Source organism: Ranitomeya variabilis, chromosome 2 (genome assembly GCF_051348905.1).
Source record: "Ranitomeya variabilis isolate aRanVar5 chromosome 2, aRanVar5.hap1, whole genome shotgun sequence".
Lineage (NCBI taxonomy): Eukaryota > Metazoa > Chordata > Amphibia > Anura > Dendrobatidae > Ranitomeya > Ranitomeya variabilis.
In genome coordinates this window covers 601,173,840-601,192,393 of record NC_135233.1, presented here as the reverse complement: position 1 = coordinate 601,192,393, position 18,554 = coordinate 601,173,840, and the positions used below count along the sequence as shown (strand labels likewise).

At 41.8% G+C, this 18,554-nt stretch overlaps 1 protein-coding gene across 1 annotated transcript in view; it reads right to left on the bottom strand.

Annotated features, from left to right (window-relative positions):
• Positions 1–18,554, bottom strand: part of CDH13 (cadherin 13) — a 916,091-nt gene that overhangs the window by 600,060 nt on the left and 297,477 nt on the right. The window contains exon 3 of the mRNA XM_077288603.1: positions 6,951–7,159. Coding sequence (XP_077144718.1) covers positions 6,951–7,159 — 209 coding nt within the window. The remainder of the gene's footprint in view (positions 1–6,950; positions 7,160–18,554) is intronic.

Genomic DNA, 18,554 nt, shown 5'->3' with positions numbered 1-18,554 from the left:
ATTTCATATACATTGGGTACGGGATAACTCATTGGTGGATGAGGGTCCAACTGCTGGAAGCCCCAACTGTCATGATCCAGACCGGGTTTTCAGTCCTATCTTCCCTTTTTCCAGTCTGGTCATGCCAGGGGTTAACTTTCTTAGCCTCAGTCTAGGCTCAGGTTTGCTATTTATCCCCGCTGTGTCCTGCAGACCATGTCAGTTATAGTTCTGACTTCCCTGCTGCCACCTAGTGGTAGCCTCACTGCTGCACGACAGGAATGCTTTGTCTAGGTGCAGCCCTCCTTCCTCTCTAAAGCCATCTAGTGGAGCTTGCACCTACCTGCATTGCAGCAGCGTGACACCAACAATCCCAAGTACGGGGCTCTGAAGCCCAAGAACTGGAAAAAACCTAGCACATGCACATCTCCATTCAAGGCGAGGCCTGCAGAACCCGGTTCTCGGAATCGCTGGTGGTCCCAAAGGCCAGACCTTAAGCAATTAGTAAGCTAAGGGTTAACTTAATATTTGGTATCTCACATACATAGGGTAGGGGATAACTCACTGGTGGATGAGGGTCCAACTGCTGGAAGACCCAACAATCCCGAGTACAGAGCACTGAAGCCCAAGAACTGGAAAAAAACGAGAGCATGCACACCTTCATTCAAGGCGAGGTCTGCAGAGCCCAGTTCTCGGAATCACTAAGGGTCCCAAAAGCTGGACCTTCAGAAATTAGTCTAAGGGTTAACCTAAACTTTTGGTAATAACTCTTTTAAGTCATATCTAGATTTTTCTCCACTAGTTGCAATGAAGCTTAGCTGTGAATCTAAATACTTTGGCCAAAGCAGAGTAGTGTTTTGGTGCCCAACACCACCAAGATGGAGCGTGCTTCCTTAGATACCTTACACCAAAGAAATTGCTCTTCAGGATTCTATAGACCCTATGTTATCTATGGGCCACATTTCCCATCAGAACAATTTCCCATAATCAGACATAATTTAAAAAAAAATTAACAGTTGACCAAAGCTTTGACTTAGATGAAACTAGACGATCGGTGAATTACGTATTCCTACAAGCTACAAGTCCACGTTACTGTCGGCTCTGTACTCCGCAGAGCATAATCTCTTAGCCTTATGATTTACATACTGACTTCGTGGTTTGTTTTAAGCTGCTGTAGATAAAATGATAAAATGATACAGAGGAGAGAATGCGACTCGAGGAAAAATTAGTATTTTAGAGATTAAAATGTCAAAAAGGAAGAGGCTGAAAATTCACCGCATATAAATTTACAACTTTCAAAGTCCATGGCGGGTGAATTAGCCGTCACAGAAGAGACCATGGGAAATATTCATAAATCTAATTAAATCTGATCATGAAGAAAACATTTAATCAGAATTGAAGAATAGAAAAAAAATTTACATTTTAGGCTTGTAAGACTAAATGGATCCAAATGAATGTTGATGACCAGCAGGTTGAGGTACAGGTACAGCATTCATCGAGACCTAAACAAGACCTTAATGTTTCACTACAAGGTAAAAAGTCAAACAAATGCCCTTAAATCGTAAGAATTCCAGTATTTCTATTCACTGAAACATTTACGTAACACGTGAAACATGGTAATATCGCTATTTTACAGCAGCTCACAGATGACTAATTGTTATCATGGATGTCTAGGTTCATGGTCAACAGCTGAAATTCTATGATCCTGTTCCATCCCAACTGTGGCAAATCTATCATACAGCGGATCCTCCCAATGATGCCCAAAGTACACCAATGATTGCAGCCATTTCCTGCCCTGTGATGGATTATTACATCTTGGGAACTATGCAGTTAGCTCCTGAACCATCACTAGGACATACTATTACAGAATTTATCTCCTGTGGTTGCCAGCTGTGTTGTACAGCTATCACTGCTTTTTAAAAGCTGGGATCAGAGACGACTTCAATCCTGAGCACTGAACTCAAAACTGACCCATATATCAGAATAGTTTACGGACAGTGTTAAGCTCCTTTTATTACTCCATTATCAGCCCCCCCACATCATGATCACAAGATGCCGATGGTTTGCTATCAATTGCCCCAGACCTGTCATCTTGGAACCCACGAGGCCCTGCTTTCTTAGCACCCATTAGGCCCTATCATCTTAGTACCCATTAGGCCCTACCATCTTAGTACCCATTAGGCCCTAAAATCTTAGTACCCATTAGGCCCTATAAGCTTAGTACCCATTAGGCCCTATCATCTTAGTACCCATTAGGCCCTATCAGCTTAGTACCCATTAGGCCCTATCATCTTAGTACCCATTAGGCCCTATCATCTTAGTACCCATTAGGCCCTACCATCTTAGTACCCATTAAGTTCTGCCATCTTAGCACCCACTAGGCCCCGCCATCTTAGTACCTATTAGGCGGTGCCATCTTAGTGCCCATTAGGCCCTACCATCTTAGTACCCATTAAGTTCTGCCATCTTAGCACCCACTAGGCCCTGCCATCTTAGTACCTATTAGGCGGTGCCATCTTAGTGCCCATTAGACCCTGCCATCTTAGAGCTCATTAGGCCCTGACATCTTAGTACCCATTAAGCCCTGATATCTTAGTACCCATTAGGCCCTGATATCTTAGTAACCATTAGGCCCTGATATCTTAGTACCAATTAGGCACCCATTAGTACCCATTAGTACCCATTTTAGTACCTATTAGGCACTGCCATCTTAGTGCCCAATAGGCACTGCCATCTTAGTATCTATTAGGCCATGCCATCTTAGTACCCATTAGGCCCTGCCATCTTAGTACCTATTAGGCCATGCCATCTTAGTACCCATTAGGCCCTGCCATCTTAGTACCTATTAGGCCATGCCATCTTAGTACCCATTAGGCCCTGCCATCTTAGTACCTAATAGGCCCTGCCATCTTAGTACCTAATAGGCCCTGCCATCTTAGTACCCATTAGGCCCTGATATCTTAGTACCCATTAGGCCCTGACATTTTAGTATCTATTAGGCACTACCATCTTAGTAATAATAACATAAACTGCATGAAATAATCATGACAGTGCAAAGTGACATAGAAAATGAAAGGAATAAAACAATGTGTATTAAGAAAATTCTTTATTAAGTAATACTGTTAAAATTCTAATATTAAAATATTTTAAAAAAAAAGCATTACAGAATGCTGTAGATAAGCCCCTGATGCCGGTGACCTTAGCTCATATACGATTTTTGGGGTGACAGATTTTCTTTAAGTAACACTGATAAAATTCTTATATTAAAATATTTAAAAAAAAAAAGACAGGGTAAAAGGAAAGAACCTCCAGGAGAGTTAAGACCCCGTCACACATAGCGAGATCGCTGCTGAGTCACAAGTTTTGTGACGCAACAGCGACCTCAGTAGCGATCTCGCAATGTGTGACACGTACCAGCGACCAGGCCCCTGCTGCGAGATCGCTGGTCGTGTCGGAATGGCCTGGGCCGTTTTTTGATCGTTAAGGTCCCGCTGACATCGCTGAATCGGTGTGTGTGACACCGATCCAGCGATGTCTTCACTGGTAACCAGGGTAAACATCGGGTTACTAAGCGCAGGGCCGCGCTTAGTAACCCGATGTTTACCTTGGTTACCAGCGTAAATGTAAAAAAAAAAAAACAGTACATACTCACCATCTGATGTCCGTCAGGTGACGGTCCCTTGCCATCTGCTTCCCACACTGACTGAGCGCCGCAAAGTGAAAGTGAAAGTACAGCACAGCGGTGACGTCACCGCTGCGCTCTGCTCTCACTGTACGGCGGCAGTCAGTCAGAGCAGGAAGCAGACGGCAAGGGACCTGACGGACATCAGATGGTGAGTATGTACTGTTTTTTTTTTTTTACATTTACGCTGGTAACCAGGGTAAACATCGGGTTACTAAGCGCGGCCCTGCGCTTAGTAACCCGATGTTTACCCTGGTTACCCGGGTGCTGCAGGGGGACTTCGGCATCGTTGAAGACAGTTTCAACGATGCCGAAGTCGTTCCCCTGATCGTTGGTCGCTGGAGAGAGCTGTCTGTGTGACAGCTCCCCAGCGACCACACAGCGACAAAACAGCGACGCTGCAGCGATCAGCATCGTTGTCTGTATCGCTGACGGGGCCTTTACAGGAGAAAGGCACCGCAAGTCACCACATCAAGATAACACGATTTTTTGCACTGAAGTCAAAAACATATATAGAATCAATATAGCCTGCTGATAATAAATACAATATGTGAGATTGCAGTCCTCAAGAGAGTGTTTGAGGAGGCCCAGTAGAGAGTGATCTCAATGTCTGAGTATTCAATACAAATCAATTGCAGCCAGATCCTACAAAATTGTAACAGTGTACATGACAAAAGAAATAAAGAAAAAAACGGTGTAAATGAATATTACCTGGAATAAATGTTTGTGGAGTATCGCGGTGTGGTGCAAGGGGAGAAAGGTGCTGCATGCTGATCCCTGCGTCCGACGAGCGCCGTTTCGCTGATGTGCTTCTTGTTGGGGCAGAGCAAAGTACGGCAGTGCGCAGGTGCCGGGAAAGGTCAGAGAGGCCCGGCGCATGCGCACTGCAGTACTTTGCTCTGCCCTCAACAGGTCCAATAAAGTACGCCTGCGCTGGAGCCGCAGAGTGAATACAAGAAGAGGACGTCATCGTATGAAGATGGGAGGCCCCGGACCAGGACAGCGGCGCCCATCGGACCTGAAGCGAACCGGGACCGCCACTGGGTGAGTATAATTTAACTTGTTTTTCTTACCCTTCAGGTTACATCGGGGGCTTATCTACAGCATTACAGAATGCTGTAGATAAGCCCCTGATGCCGGTGACCGCAGTTCCTATACGATTTTTGGAGTGACAGATTCCCTTTAATAAAGAATTTTCTTATTACACATTATTTTATTCCTTTCATTTTTCTAAGTCACATAGCACTGTCATGATTATTTCATGCAGTTTGTGTTATTTTCCAGTATTTAAAGTGCAGGCCTAATTTAAATAGGATTATGGGAATAATAACTACCATCTTAGTGCCCAATAGGCCCTGCCATCTTAGTACCTATTAGGCCTTGACATCTTAGTACCCATTAGGCCCTGCCATCTTAGTGCCTAATAGACCCTGCCATCTTAGTGCCTAATAGACCCTGCCATCTTAGTACCTAATAGGCCCTGCCATCTTTGTGCCCATTAGGCCCTGCTATCTTATTACCCATTAGGCCCTGCCATCTTGGTACCTATTAGGCCCTGCCATCTTGGTTAACTATTAGGCCCTGCCATCTTAATACCCATTAAGCCCTGCCATCTTAGCACCCATTAGGCCCTGCCGCCTTAGTGCCCATTAGGCCCTGCCATCTTAGTACTTATTAGGTCCTGCTATTTTAGTGCCCAATAGTCCCTGCAATCTTAGTACCTATTAAGCCCTGCCATCTTAGCACACATTAAGTACTGTCATCCTAGTGCCCATTAGGCCCTGCCACCTTAGTACTTATTAGGTCCTGCTATCTTAGTAACCATTAGTACATGCCATCTTAGTACCTATTAGGCCCTGCCATCTTAGTGCCCATTAGGCCCTGCCATCTTAGTACTTATTAGGTCCAGTCAAAATAGTACCTATTAGGTCCTGCCAGGGACTTTTTACTGCAGAAATACTGCTTTGTTTTACAAATGTTAATAAAGAGATAAAAAGTATCTCAAAATGGAGGCATTGAAAACTACTTCTCCAACCAAAAACATACCCTTTTAAAACTATATTGATAGAAAAATAGGAAAAAAAGTTGAAGATTAGAATTTGGTCATGAAAAAAAAATTGAACTAATTTTGGCCATGTTCTTCCAGGAGTAATTGGGATCCGCTGGAATTCCATTGGGTTTTACATCATTGCCATTGAAGGTGACGGAGCTTTCGATAGTCTGAGCACAAGTAGAAAAGTCTTAGAGGTAAGGATACATATTTTTATTTACCTACATAAAAAGGTGTAATATTTGTTATCAACTTCAAATTCTCAAATTCCTGGAACTGTAATGAAGTGCTAAGAAAAAGCAACACGTAATATATTTTAGATTAATATAAACATTTTCTAACTTCTCTACTGTTTCTTCAAAATCATCTTCGCAATCCACAAAATAAAAATAATGACCAGTAAAAAATACTCCAACTTATTCTAAAATAATAACCAATCTTTCATTTATAGGTGGAAACAGGAGCCAGTTAACGTAATATTGACAGCTACAGTTCTATACTTTTCTGCCATTGTATCCAAATCATCAAATTCAGTCATGTAACATGTCCACTGGGATATCTTTCCATTAGCCTATGTGCAAGCGCACATAGATATTAATGGCCTATCCTATCTTATATTAATAGCCTATCCTAAAGAGAATCGATATAGAAGTCCCAGAAAACTCCTTTAAATACGTAAAGATCCACCACATCAGATCTTTTTAAAAAATGGTTTCCAAGATGAGAAATGTATAGCTGTCTTTTTTGCCCAAAATAACACAAAACCTGTCCACAGTTTGAGTATCTTTTCTAGGTGAGAAAAGCAATGCTGATGCTCCAAAATAATGCTCTAATGTTAAGATCAAGTGATAGATGCAAAGAAAAACAATTATTACAACACGTTTCTACTCTGAAATGGGATCTTCATCAGGCACCAATGCTATGAAAGCTACAGATGCAGCAAATATTAACGGAAATGCTCTGTCAAGTGACTTACGTATCATGTCATGCCTCCACGAGCTGTATAGAGCAAACGGTCATCCATTACGATTGGTCTGAACGCAGTTTGGTCTGAACTTCACCACTCATGTACACGAGGAAACTTCAAGTTGAGAAAACATCTTTCTTGTTCACTCTAGATATACTCTAACCAATCCAACAAAGAAGCATCTAACAGGCAACCTCAGAATCCAACCCACCCCATACCTTCATACCGAGGTTGATTAGTGACGTTCACGTAGATATCCAAGTCCTTTTTACCTTTATTGAGTTGTGCCTTTCCTTCCTCCCCAGAATCTTGACTTCTGCCATATCATCGGAGTGAAGAGAACGAGCATTGATGAATAAAACCCGGATGTTCTGCGTCACGTTTCTCAAAGCAATTAATGACCCATCAGGTTCCACTTTAAAATCTGGGTTGGAGACCTCATACTGCACGTCTTCATTACCTTGACAATCATCAAACTGCACTGTAAAAAAAATAAAATAAAAATGTTATGTTTTATGTTGCAGCTATGTTCAGAAATTACACAATTCTCTGCAGCCGTTTTACACATTGAAGATCATCAACCCCATATTCTAATATTTCTACTAACCATATATTTCAGTGGTAGAGGCAGAATACAGACACGACGGTGCTTACGTTTTAATTCCTAGTTTCTCTATGGAAGACAGAACTCGGAATTTAAGCTCTCCTAATACTTTGCATTTCTATGGCAGCAATTACCAGACTTACTTATCCATATCTGATCCCGTCTGTTCCTCATAAGGATTGTGCCTGCGCTAATTAAACAAACCAATATCTAATAATCAAATCTTGAGGCTTCTGACGGCGATTAAGGAAACTCAACATAAAATTACAAGGCCAATGTAAGAGTACGTTGGGTTGAATATGGAGCCAACTCCTAAAACACTGTCCCCCTCTCATCAGTAACCCTCAATATGAACTTGCAAGAAGGTTGTAGAGCAATATTTCTTAACAACAGTCTTTGAATACCACCTAAAGGTCTTGTTTTGGAGTGCCTGTCCTACTGGATGACTCCTTATTCGTATGAATATGAGTCATAGTAGTTGGTCAGTTCTTCACAGCCATCTGGATGAAACTTCATAAGCCAACTTGCCAAATCATGACCACCCTTTTGAAGTAGGTTCTTACTCAATGGCCAACTCCACATGAACCCAGCACAGGTGTACCCCCCTCGCCTACATATACCGGTACCCAAGTGGCTTTATACCGTAAATAGCTATAGGCCAAATGACCATTTGCCAAACAATTATGCCTCCCTAAAACCCCATACATATGTACACATGTTCTCAATTGAGAGAGAGGAATAATTTGCAGCTAGACTCCTTTGTAGGCAGGTTATCTCCCAGTAGAAAAAAAACAAGGATCAGATATGTCGAGTTCCAATTGCTTGATCCTTTTTTCTCCTAATATCTGCAGCTGATGAAGTGTCGGGACACCACCTTACATATTAGATGTTTGGCCAGGCTAGCAAAAATTGGCAAGTTATGGGCATCCTAATCCCCATCTAGTAAGTCGCCACATTGGAAAAATGTTTTATTGGGGCTTCTAACAAGTGAATAAAAACAAAAAAAATTCAATAGGGTTGATCTCGCCCAACAGTAGAGTCACTGCCTTCCGTAATAAAGGGTCCCAACCAAAAAATGTTATATGGGCTGAAGTCAGTTTATGAGACATCAAAGGGCATACTGTAGGTATATGTCTAATGTAGCTGAACAGTGGCCTTCCGATGAGCTCCTGGTAATTTAGACAGACCCCATACTTTTCCTGTGTAGCTGAAAAGTGGACTCTAGCTGGGCTCCTGGTAATTCAGACGCCCCCCTACTCTTATTCTATGTAGCTAAATGGTGGACCTCAGCTGGGCTGCAGGTATTTCAGACAGACCCCCATCTTTGTCTTATATAGCTGAATGGTGGACCCTTGCTGGGCTCATGTTATTTCAGACGACCACCCATCCTTGTCATATGTAGCTGAATGGTGGACCCCAGCTGGGCTCCTGGAATTTCAGACCCCATCTCTACCTTCATATTTAATGTCAGAGTGTAATGGGAAGACAAGACTTTTTTCGTTGACCGGTAATACCTTCCTAGATGAAGGCCACATATGTATCTAATGATCCCTCTAATTCTCCCCCCGCGCCAGCACGAGAACCATGAAAAGCAAAGTTGAAAATTCCGGCAACTGCTGGTAAATGAATAATATATGGCACATGTTGTCGAGCAGATGGTACTTTGACAAATAAGTTAAATATCACGGCCCGAGGCAAAGAACATTGATCTAAAAAAGCATTTCAAAGATTTGCAGCACATAGTAAAGACCCCCCGAGATTACACAGCAGGTTCGATGGATGTAATAATACATGCGGATTTCTCCAGTCACACACTAATCAAAAGGGACAGAACCGGAAAACAATTGTGACAAAGGGACCTGAGATATTACTGCAAGTGTCCTGGCTTCTTGGTGTTATTACTGTGTATGGCTCACGCTATAGGGACTTAAAGGGCTAGTCCAAAATGTTAAAAACATGTATGATTTATCCTGTAAACAGCACCACACCTGACCATGGGTTGTTTGTGGTATTGCACCTCAACACTTTTCACTTTAAAGGAATTAATCTTCACGATGGTTGAATCCTCCATATTTCTTCTAAAATTATCCAAAATACCCTTTTTTGGTATGTAATGAAATTGTACTGTACGGACCATAAAAGGAGCTCATGGCGTATTAGTCACCTATCCATACAATGCATGATTGCCCGGACTCCCACCAGTCATGCGAGTTAAGGTTCCTGTGTCTACCCCTTTAAATCGAATGATGATCTCATATGGGCATTACCGCTCCAATTAAGGGGTTATCACTGTCGTCAAGTTACTGCTTATTCAAAGGTTGGTGATAATTTGCTGATAGGCGAGTGTCTAACTGCTGGAAGTGGGAGCCTAAGCTGATGATGAGCAGCATCTTAATGTAGTGATGGTTGGATGTGTCTACCACCATTTTGGATGGATGGATGAATAGATAGACGGGTAGATGGATCGGTAGATGGATACATACAGTGGGTGGATGGGTGAGCATGTGGATGGGTGGATGGATGAGTATATGGATGGGTAGATGGATGCATGGATAGATGGATACATAGTGAATGGATGGATGGATGGATGGATGGATGGATGAATGGGTAGGTGGATGGATAAATGGATGCATGGATAGATGGATCCATAGTGATTGGATGGATGGATGGGTAGGTGGATGGATAGATGGGTAGGTGAATGGATGGATTGGTGGGTGGATGGATGGATAGATGGATACATACAGTGGATGGATTGATGGATGGATGGTAGATGGATGGATTGATGCATACAATGGATGGATGGATGGATACATACAGTGGATGGATGATGGATGGATGGATGGATGGATGGATGGAAGGAAGGAAGGAAGGAAGGAAGGAAGGAAGGAAGGAAGGAAGGAAGGAAGGAAGGATGGATGGATGGATGGATAGATGGAAGGAAGGAAGGATGGGTGGATGGATAGATGGATGCATGAATGGATGGATGGATACATACAGTGGATGGATGGATGGAAAGATGGATGGATACAAGAATACATAAATGGATAGATACAGTGGATAAATGGATGGATGGATGGATGAATGGATGGATGGATACATACAGTGGATGGATGGATGGATGGATGGATGGATGGATGGATGGATAGATGGAAGGAAGGAAGGATGGGTGGATGGATAGATGGATACAAGAATATATAAATGGATAGATACAGTGGATGGATGGATGGATGGGTAGAGGGATAGAGCAATAGATACATGTGGGATAGATAGTAGATAGATATATAGATAGAGCTCCAGCAATCAGACAGACAATAGCATTGTGCATGAGCCGCTTTTCAGTATGTCTAGAGATCAAAAACCATAATTGCACAATAACATTTTCCCAAATGTCTCCGTGTTCTTGCCATAATAAAATGGATAAGAGCCTCCCCCCGCTGTGTCTGTGGGCTGATAGTACAGCTGGGGAGAAATGGGTGGGAGGTAGATAATAGGAAGTGTCTTACTTGCCAAAATGTCACTGAGACGTACAGTATAACTGTATAGGGCGACTTTTGCATTTAAACAATATTCTAACTGGAGGAAATGGTATCATAGCATTAACCTAATTTTTTCTCTCCTATGAATCTAAAATGAAATTTAAAGCAGCATGGCCAATAGTCTTAACAGATCTACTGCTCTTTGTATACAGCTCCTATGCAGACGTATGCATTTCCATGCTTTTAGACCTCAGACAACCCTCTGTTGTATAAGGCTTTTATCATCCCCCGAGCTCTGAACTTGCAGCTCCTCAAGCTGTTTCATCAAGGAAAGCTGGCCTTGAAAAAAATTAAAAAGTAATGTAGAAATAAGACACAAACACAGTAACTTTTACACATAAACTGTATATTTTAGAGAGGAGTAACTTTCTAAAATTCAATTTGTCACATTTGTTTGATTTCAGCTGGAATATTCAATTTGCATCAAATGTATTCAATATGAATTGAATAGAAGGTAAAAACAACTGTTATTATTCTCTGAGGTCTTTCTAGACACCATAAATGGAGGGGTTGAAAAGCAAAACAAATTATTCTCGGTTCATCCTTTACCTGCCCTGGTGCTGCAGCTCCCCACCCCATCCACCACTAGCGTGCTTTTTTCCCTTCGGCTCCAATCTTCCCTTCCTCTGTCTTTATTTTTTGGCACATTCACTGCTCACTAGGCCTCACACAATGTCTAATGTCATGCTGTCATTTAAGGCATAGTCAGCTCTAAAGGCGCCAAATAGAGAAGAGAAGATCAGGGAGGAAGCGAGCGCTGAAACGGATAGGGGAGGGCAAGCCATTTTGCTTCATTCAATTTAATTGAATTGCAATAAGTTTGGGGTTTGGATAATCCGAATGTGTCCTTGCCACAATGGGTGGTAATGGATTGGATGCCGGAACGAGGCAGTAACCAAAACCCAGGGCAGTTTGTCACAGGCACAGGCAGGACAATGATGTCACCACCATCACAAGTGGGAGTTACATGCATGATTTAATTAGCAGCCTATCCATCAGTGACCTGTAAACGAACATCATTATTGTGCTTAATCAGGATTACAACCGCGACCGATCACAAGGACAGTTATTGATGCCTCTTCTAAGCAACTCATTTGCATAGTTTGGACGACTATATAAATACTCATCTTCAACTTTAGCATAATAGAAAAGTGGTTTTCAAACAGTGACTTTCTATAGCAAAGCTACAACTCCCAGCATACCCTGGTTGAACATTATTGCGCTGTAAAAGAAACATGTTATTATATGTTGGCATACATGTTTTTAGTATTGCACTTTAAGCGGGGAACGGCTCTTTAATTTCATATGTTTGTACATGCAAATATTTCTACATGTTTCATGGAAAATGTTACAGTTTTTAGAAAAACTAAATATTTTGAAAAATTCCATTTAGGTTTTGGCACATAACAATGCCTATATATGCCCAAAGAGCAACTATGTATATTATCAAAGGCCCACTCCTGAGTAAGAGGTGGGAGAAGCTAGAAATAGGTAGGAGGAGGAAGAGAGAAATTACATGACAAATATTCAAAAAACTGAGGGGCAGTAGTATCAGATACACCTGGATCCTGGTGTCTGAGGAGGCCTGAGGGTGTCTGACCCTTAAGAAGATACCAGTGTCATAAATGGTAAATGGGGATGGTGCTCTGGCGGTAAAGAGCTCTCACTTATGCCGAAAGGAGATAGTAGAGTTGAGGTTGTATTTGCTTATCCAACATTTTGTAAATTTTGATTAATGAACCAAGGTTCTTCTATATTAGGCTCTAGTGGGTTTACATATGGATCAGTGTTAAGGGATTGTCCTATTACCGGCATAGAAAACCAGCCAAAGGCAGAGCTCAGCAACTTCCAGAGGTCCTATTAAAAATGGAGTGCCAGTGCGTGTGATCGACTTCCACTTCATTCACAGGGGTCTCTACTCTTGGGATCAGTGGGGATCCCAGCAATCAGACCCCCAACAATTGGGACAATATTTCATAACTTTTTAAACTTGAGAATGACCCCTTTTTTCCATTTTCGGCAAATGTTCTCTCATTTGTGGCTCTGTGAAACTTCAGCAACATGATTATTGTTACAGACTTGACGTTTGTCTGGTATTGGAGTTAGAGATGAGTGAATCTTTCAAAACTACCAAAAGAAATTGGGTTACAATTGAATTTGTCCCAAATAGATGTTCATTATGCTCCAAGTTCTCTCCAGAGCCCCGAAGCATAATAATGGGTTGGGAAGGGGTAAATGTTGTAGTCTCCTGCCCTTGCCTGTTCTGCCACTGCAGCATCCATGCCAAGCCTCTGTTTGCTTCGGATTAGTCTTTGGATTAATTTTTAGTCCAGATATTAAGATGCTGACTAGTCCTCACATGGTCATATGGGGGTGCAATGATGTGTAGGTGTCCACATGCGATGCCAGGCACACCATTGACGTCAACATTGTGTTGTACTCTAGAGGCACGACTAACGCCAAAACATCTACACCAAAGACCAATGTGAAGACCTATCTGAATCGAGCAAAGGACTAGCTGGAGTGCTGCATCAGGACAGGTGAGAGGTGGACCTAAAACATGCGAGTATAATATTTTGTTCACATCTTCCCACCCTTCAAATGAATCCAGCAAAATTGCTGAAATGTTGCCAAATTTGTGAGAATTGAATTGGGAAAATAATTTTGATTCTGACAAAAATATACTTTTTGGGTGGAAATTTATAATTATTTCGATTTGTTATGAATTGTTTTGCTCATGTTTAATCAGGGGGTTGTCTGAGAATTTGAATATTACTCCACATAAACTTACTATGAAAGAATAATGGAGAATTCCTAACACCAATAAAACAACTCCCTAACTTGTATCAGTAATTCCGTAGGATGGTACGGAGGACGCATCTTCTTCCATTTAGAACTTTATCCTTATTTATTTTTCAGCCAATTTCTGTTTACCACTGACCGTCAAATTGGTGTCATTACAGTGTTTAATCAGCCATATGGCGCACAACCGTGTCCACGTATGAGTACAGCGGGGAGATACATGTAGGGTATGTGCTTTAGTCTAGGACAGGCAATTTGTAACACTAATTATATAGTTGTTTCCTGTGACCACCGACATTGCACTCAGCGGAGCGGCGAATACAATTAACATGTCCATGTGATTACTTATGCTTAATACATTTCTTCTACAGTCTTACGTCGGGTCACCTTGTCATACAAAACCTTCAAATGTTTCAAGAATATATACCAAGGAATATTATCCGTCTATTTGATGATTATACAATGCAGTGGGACCACGTTGAAGATGAGGTCTACCCTAATCATTGTACTTGGCCAACTCCGGCAGTGCTATAAGGCTGGGTTCACATCGCGTTAGTGCCATTCGTTTAACGCATTCGTTAAATGCTGATGCACAAATTCACTTTTTTTCTACGATTGCGCTAATGCATGCGCTAATGCATGGTAACATTGCGCTGGCATGCGTTAGTAATAGAGGTCTATGCACAGCGAATGCGTCCGTTCGCTGTGCATTAGGCTAGGTTCACATTGCGTTAGGGCGATTCCTTACTTTGTGACGCACCCTCAAACGCGGTCGAGGATCCGTTAAATGGATGGCACTAACACGATGTGAACCTAGCCTTAGACCTAACATACCCAAAAAGGCGGTAGACTGCGTTCGAGGGTGCGTCACAAAGTAACACATCATCGCTAACGCATGCTGATTTTGACAAGCGTTAGGAGGCGCTACGATAATGGATGGCAATAGGTGCGTAACGGATCTGTTACATTGCGTTAGTGCCGCTAAGTAACGGATCCATTAAATGGAATGCCCTAACGCAATGTGGACCTAGCCTAAAAGAAAAATTGGATTGTGGTACGCATTCACAGCTGCTGCTCAAGTCTTCTTATGGCCCGTCTTAGAGATGAGTTGGGATCCGAGGCACCAAACTCCCAATGATCAGCAAATTATCCCCTAACTTAAGTAGACCAGGGCATCATAAATTGATTAGTTTATGACCCATTGCAGTGCCCATGAAATGGTAAGTTTGATATGCATCTTTGATAGTTGTCAGCCAAATACTCGTTTGGCCAACAACTACTTCTAAATAACCCCTTGAACATGTGCATGCTCAGTTTAGCTTAGAGGGCATGTGTTCTCACAAGGAGGAGTGGGGGGTAAGCCACTGTCAGACATCTATCCATCTTGAAATAAGGCATGCCCGATCCTTTTCTCTCCTGACATAGGGAAGAAGAGCATTCATCACACATTAGTTGGTTGGTGTACTAGAGGTAGGAGGATTTGGCTAACACAAATATAAAGTGCATGTCTTCAAGTTCTACAAACTCAACAAGGTGATGATCTTGAGCTGGGGCCCGTTCTATTGATCCCATAGTAATTGTATGAACCTCTATGCTATGAACACTCTTGCTAACATTTTTTATCCCCAGCGTGAGCATGACCTAAGGCAATGACAGGACATTTCCACATAAAATATATATATATATATATATATATATATATATATATATATATATATATATATAACTCCAGTCTCATAAGCGAAGTTAATTTATTTGTCTTCCAAAATCGGCAACTCATACAATTTGCCATGCACAAAATTGTTTACATCTACGTCGCGGGTTCCATTTGTAATGGTCAAACGGAATGGTCAACCAGATCTATCGTAAGGTTGACACCCATGCCGTGCAATGACTTACAATAGAGCCCACTTGATTTTTGATGCATTGTCCATTATTTTGATGGGAACCATAGTGTTGATAGAGGCAGCAGTGATCTACAGGATTATTTGTATCCTGGATATCAAGGGCAACCGATGTCCATTTAACTTACAATAGAGTCAGTCATGGTTTTGGTGCATTGTACATTGTTTTGGATGGGAACCATAATGTTGTTTGGAGGCAACAACTTTCTAAAGGCTCTGTCATAGAACAGACATCAATGGCACCCAATCACTCTTTGGCTTACAATAGATTTAACTGGGACTTTTTTCATTATTCATCATTTTGATGGGAACTATTGGTGTGCAATGACTTTCAAAATAGTGTACAGCAGTGTTGAGGATTTAGATAATTTTGACCGAAACTATAGCGTTTTTGGAATCTGCAACGATCTTTCGTAAAGCTGATACCAATGGCGTGCAATGACTTACAATAGAGTCCACTTTGGTTTTGCTGCATTGTCAATCATTTTCATGGAAACTGTTGGGTTGATGAAGACAGCAACAATGTGCCACATCTTTTGTACAGCTGATTCCAATTGCACCCAATGACCCTTTGACTTCTAAGATTTTGCTGCATTGTCCATCATTTTATACGAACTATAGAATTGAACGTGTCAGTATACTGACAGATAACACTATATGGATAGTAAAAATGATTTACAGTATTTAGGCGTTGTCAATCATTTGGATGAAAACCATAGTCTTTATGGAGGAAGTAAAGTGGCGAACAATGACTTACAATAGAGTCCACAGGGGTTTTGCTGCATTGTCCATCATTTTGAAGACAACTATTGGGTTGATGGAGACAGTAACGATCTACTTGATCTTTTGTATGACTGATACCAATTACACCCAGTGTTCCTGAGAGTTTGTCAGGGTTTGGTTGCACTGTCCATCTTATTATGGGAACCATTAGTACAGGGAACCATTGGGCTGGGGGAGGCAGCAACGATCTACTGGATGTTTTGTATGGCTGATACTAATTACACCCAGTGACCCTGAGAGTTTGTCAGGGTTTTGTTGCATTGTCCATCTTTTTATGGGAACCATTAGTATTGGGAACCATTGGGTTGATGGAGGCAGCAACGATCTACTGGACCTTTTTGTATAGCTGTTACCAATTACATCCAATGACCCTAAGAGTATGTCAGGGTTTTGTTGCACTGTCCATCTTTTTATGGGAACCATTAGCATTGGGAACCATTGGGTTGATGGAGGCAGCAACGATCTACTGGATCTTTTGTAAGGCTGTTACCAATTACACTCAGTGACACTGAGAGTTTGTCAGGGTTTTGTTGCACTGTAGATCTTTTTATGGGAACCATTAGTATTGGGAACCACTGGGTTGATGGAGGCAACAACGATCTACTGGATCTTTTGTATGGCTGATACTAATTTCTCCCAGTGACCCTGAGAGTTTGTCAGGGTTTTGTTGTACTGTCCATCTTCTTATGGAAACCATTAGAATTGGGAACCATTGAGTTGATGATGGCAGCAATGATATACTGGATCTTTTGTATAGCTGATACCAATTGCACCCAGTGACCCTGAGAGTTGGTCAGGGTCTTGTTGCACTGTCCATCTTTTTATGGAAACCATTGGTATGGCACAATGCACTGAACCAGTAATAGATCTGACTACTGCCAGATAAACTTATAGAGACAGAATACATTACAACATCTCTCTATCAGTCACATTTCTTCTCAGAAATCTAAAGATTGTTGTGGTAAAACATCAGCAATGCCGCCTCCCACGGGACCCTCCCGAGTAAATAAACCGTCATGTGTAAGTGTCAAAATGAGCAGAGAAACAACTGCTGTCAAGAAATTACTTGAGCTTTCATATGAAAAAAATTGAAATTGCAAGCACCGCTTCCGAATGAGTGTAAAGTAACACATTAATTGAAGATCTTCTCTCATTTAACCAATTAGCTGTGGGTCACTGTCTTTTTAACAAGCTCACAATTAAAACAATTTGTCTTTGAGGTCTGTTATACCGAGTGGAATCTGTCAGTTCTCTTGCAGTCTTCATTGCTTTTCATGAGAGCGTTCTACTTTTACTATATTACAACAAAGAGTCATCAAGCGCGATGGGAAAAATGGAAATAATGAAATTTAGAGGAATATATATGAAAGAAATTGGCCCAGAACCCCAAATTAGCTACAGGAAAGTTAAAGTAGTTATATAGCTCCTCTTACTTCTTCAGTAGGAGGTGTAGCCGATATGGCATCCATTGGCCAATTGCCAGGTCTTGTGCATACCCAGCAGATAGAATTCACTTCGGTGAAGAGGATTCACAAAGCCACAGGTCAAGGTGGATGCATAGACTCGGGTCCCTGGCACATGGAATAGTAGGACCCAGATGACTAGTTCTGCTGGATGATAGACAGACGAGGAAGACACCCTGGAAGCTACAGAACCAGGAGAGCATATGATGAGGATAATGGGGGGTCTCAAGCAGCACAGATATAGGAGGCTTAATAACCATCCTTAATAGCAGATTGTGATGCTTACAGCAAATGATGGGTTAACCCACAGAAAGCTAGGTTAATGGTTAATCAGCAGGTCACATGGTTTCTAGATGTTACTGGAGTTTTCAAAGATAAATTCAGTGTAGTTATTAGTATCTAAATGTTAGTTCATAGGGCTTACCGCAAATGATAGGCTAATAAGCTGGTCTTGTGGAGCCATAAGTGCAAGACACTTAGACACAGGGGTGTGTCCCACTGGACCTTAAGAACCATAGGGAGATGAGGTTACCGACATGCGACAACCCAAAGTGGAGCACAGCAAAGGGTGCCAGCCATAGGGGAAGAGAGTGGAAACTGGCCCAGCTAAGACAGGTGAACAACAATGATACACTTGCTGAAAGTCTGAATCATGGAAAATTATGCTGACTCCTTTTAGGACAAGGCATGGTTTGCTTTGCTTTTTATATACATTGAGATGGTTTCCACATGTATATAGAAAGCTATGTAAAGCGCCATGTAATAAATGGCGCTGTAATAATAA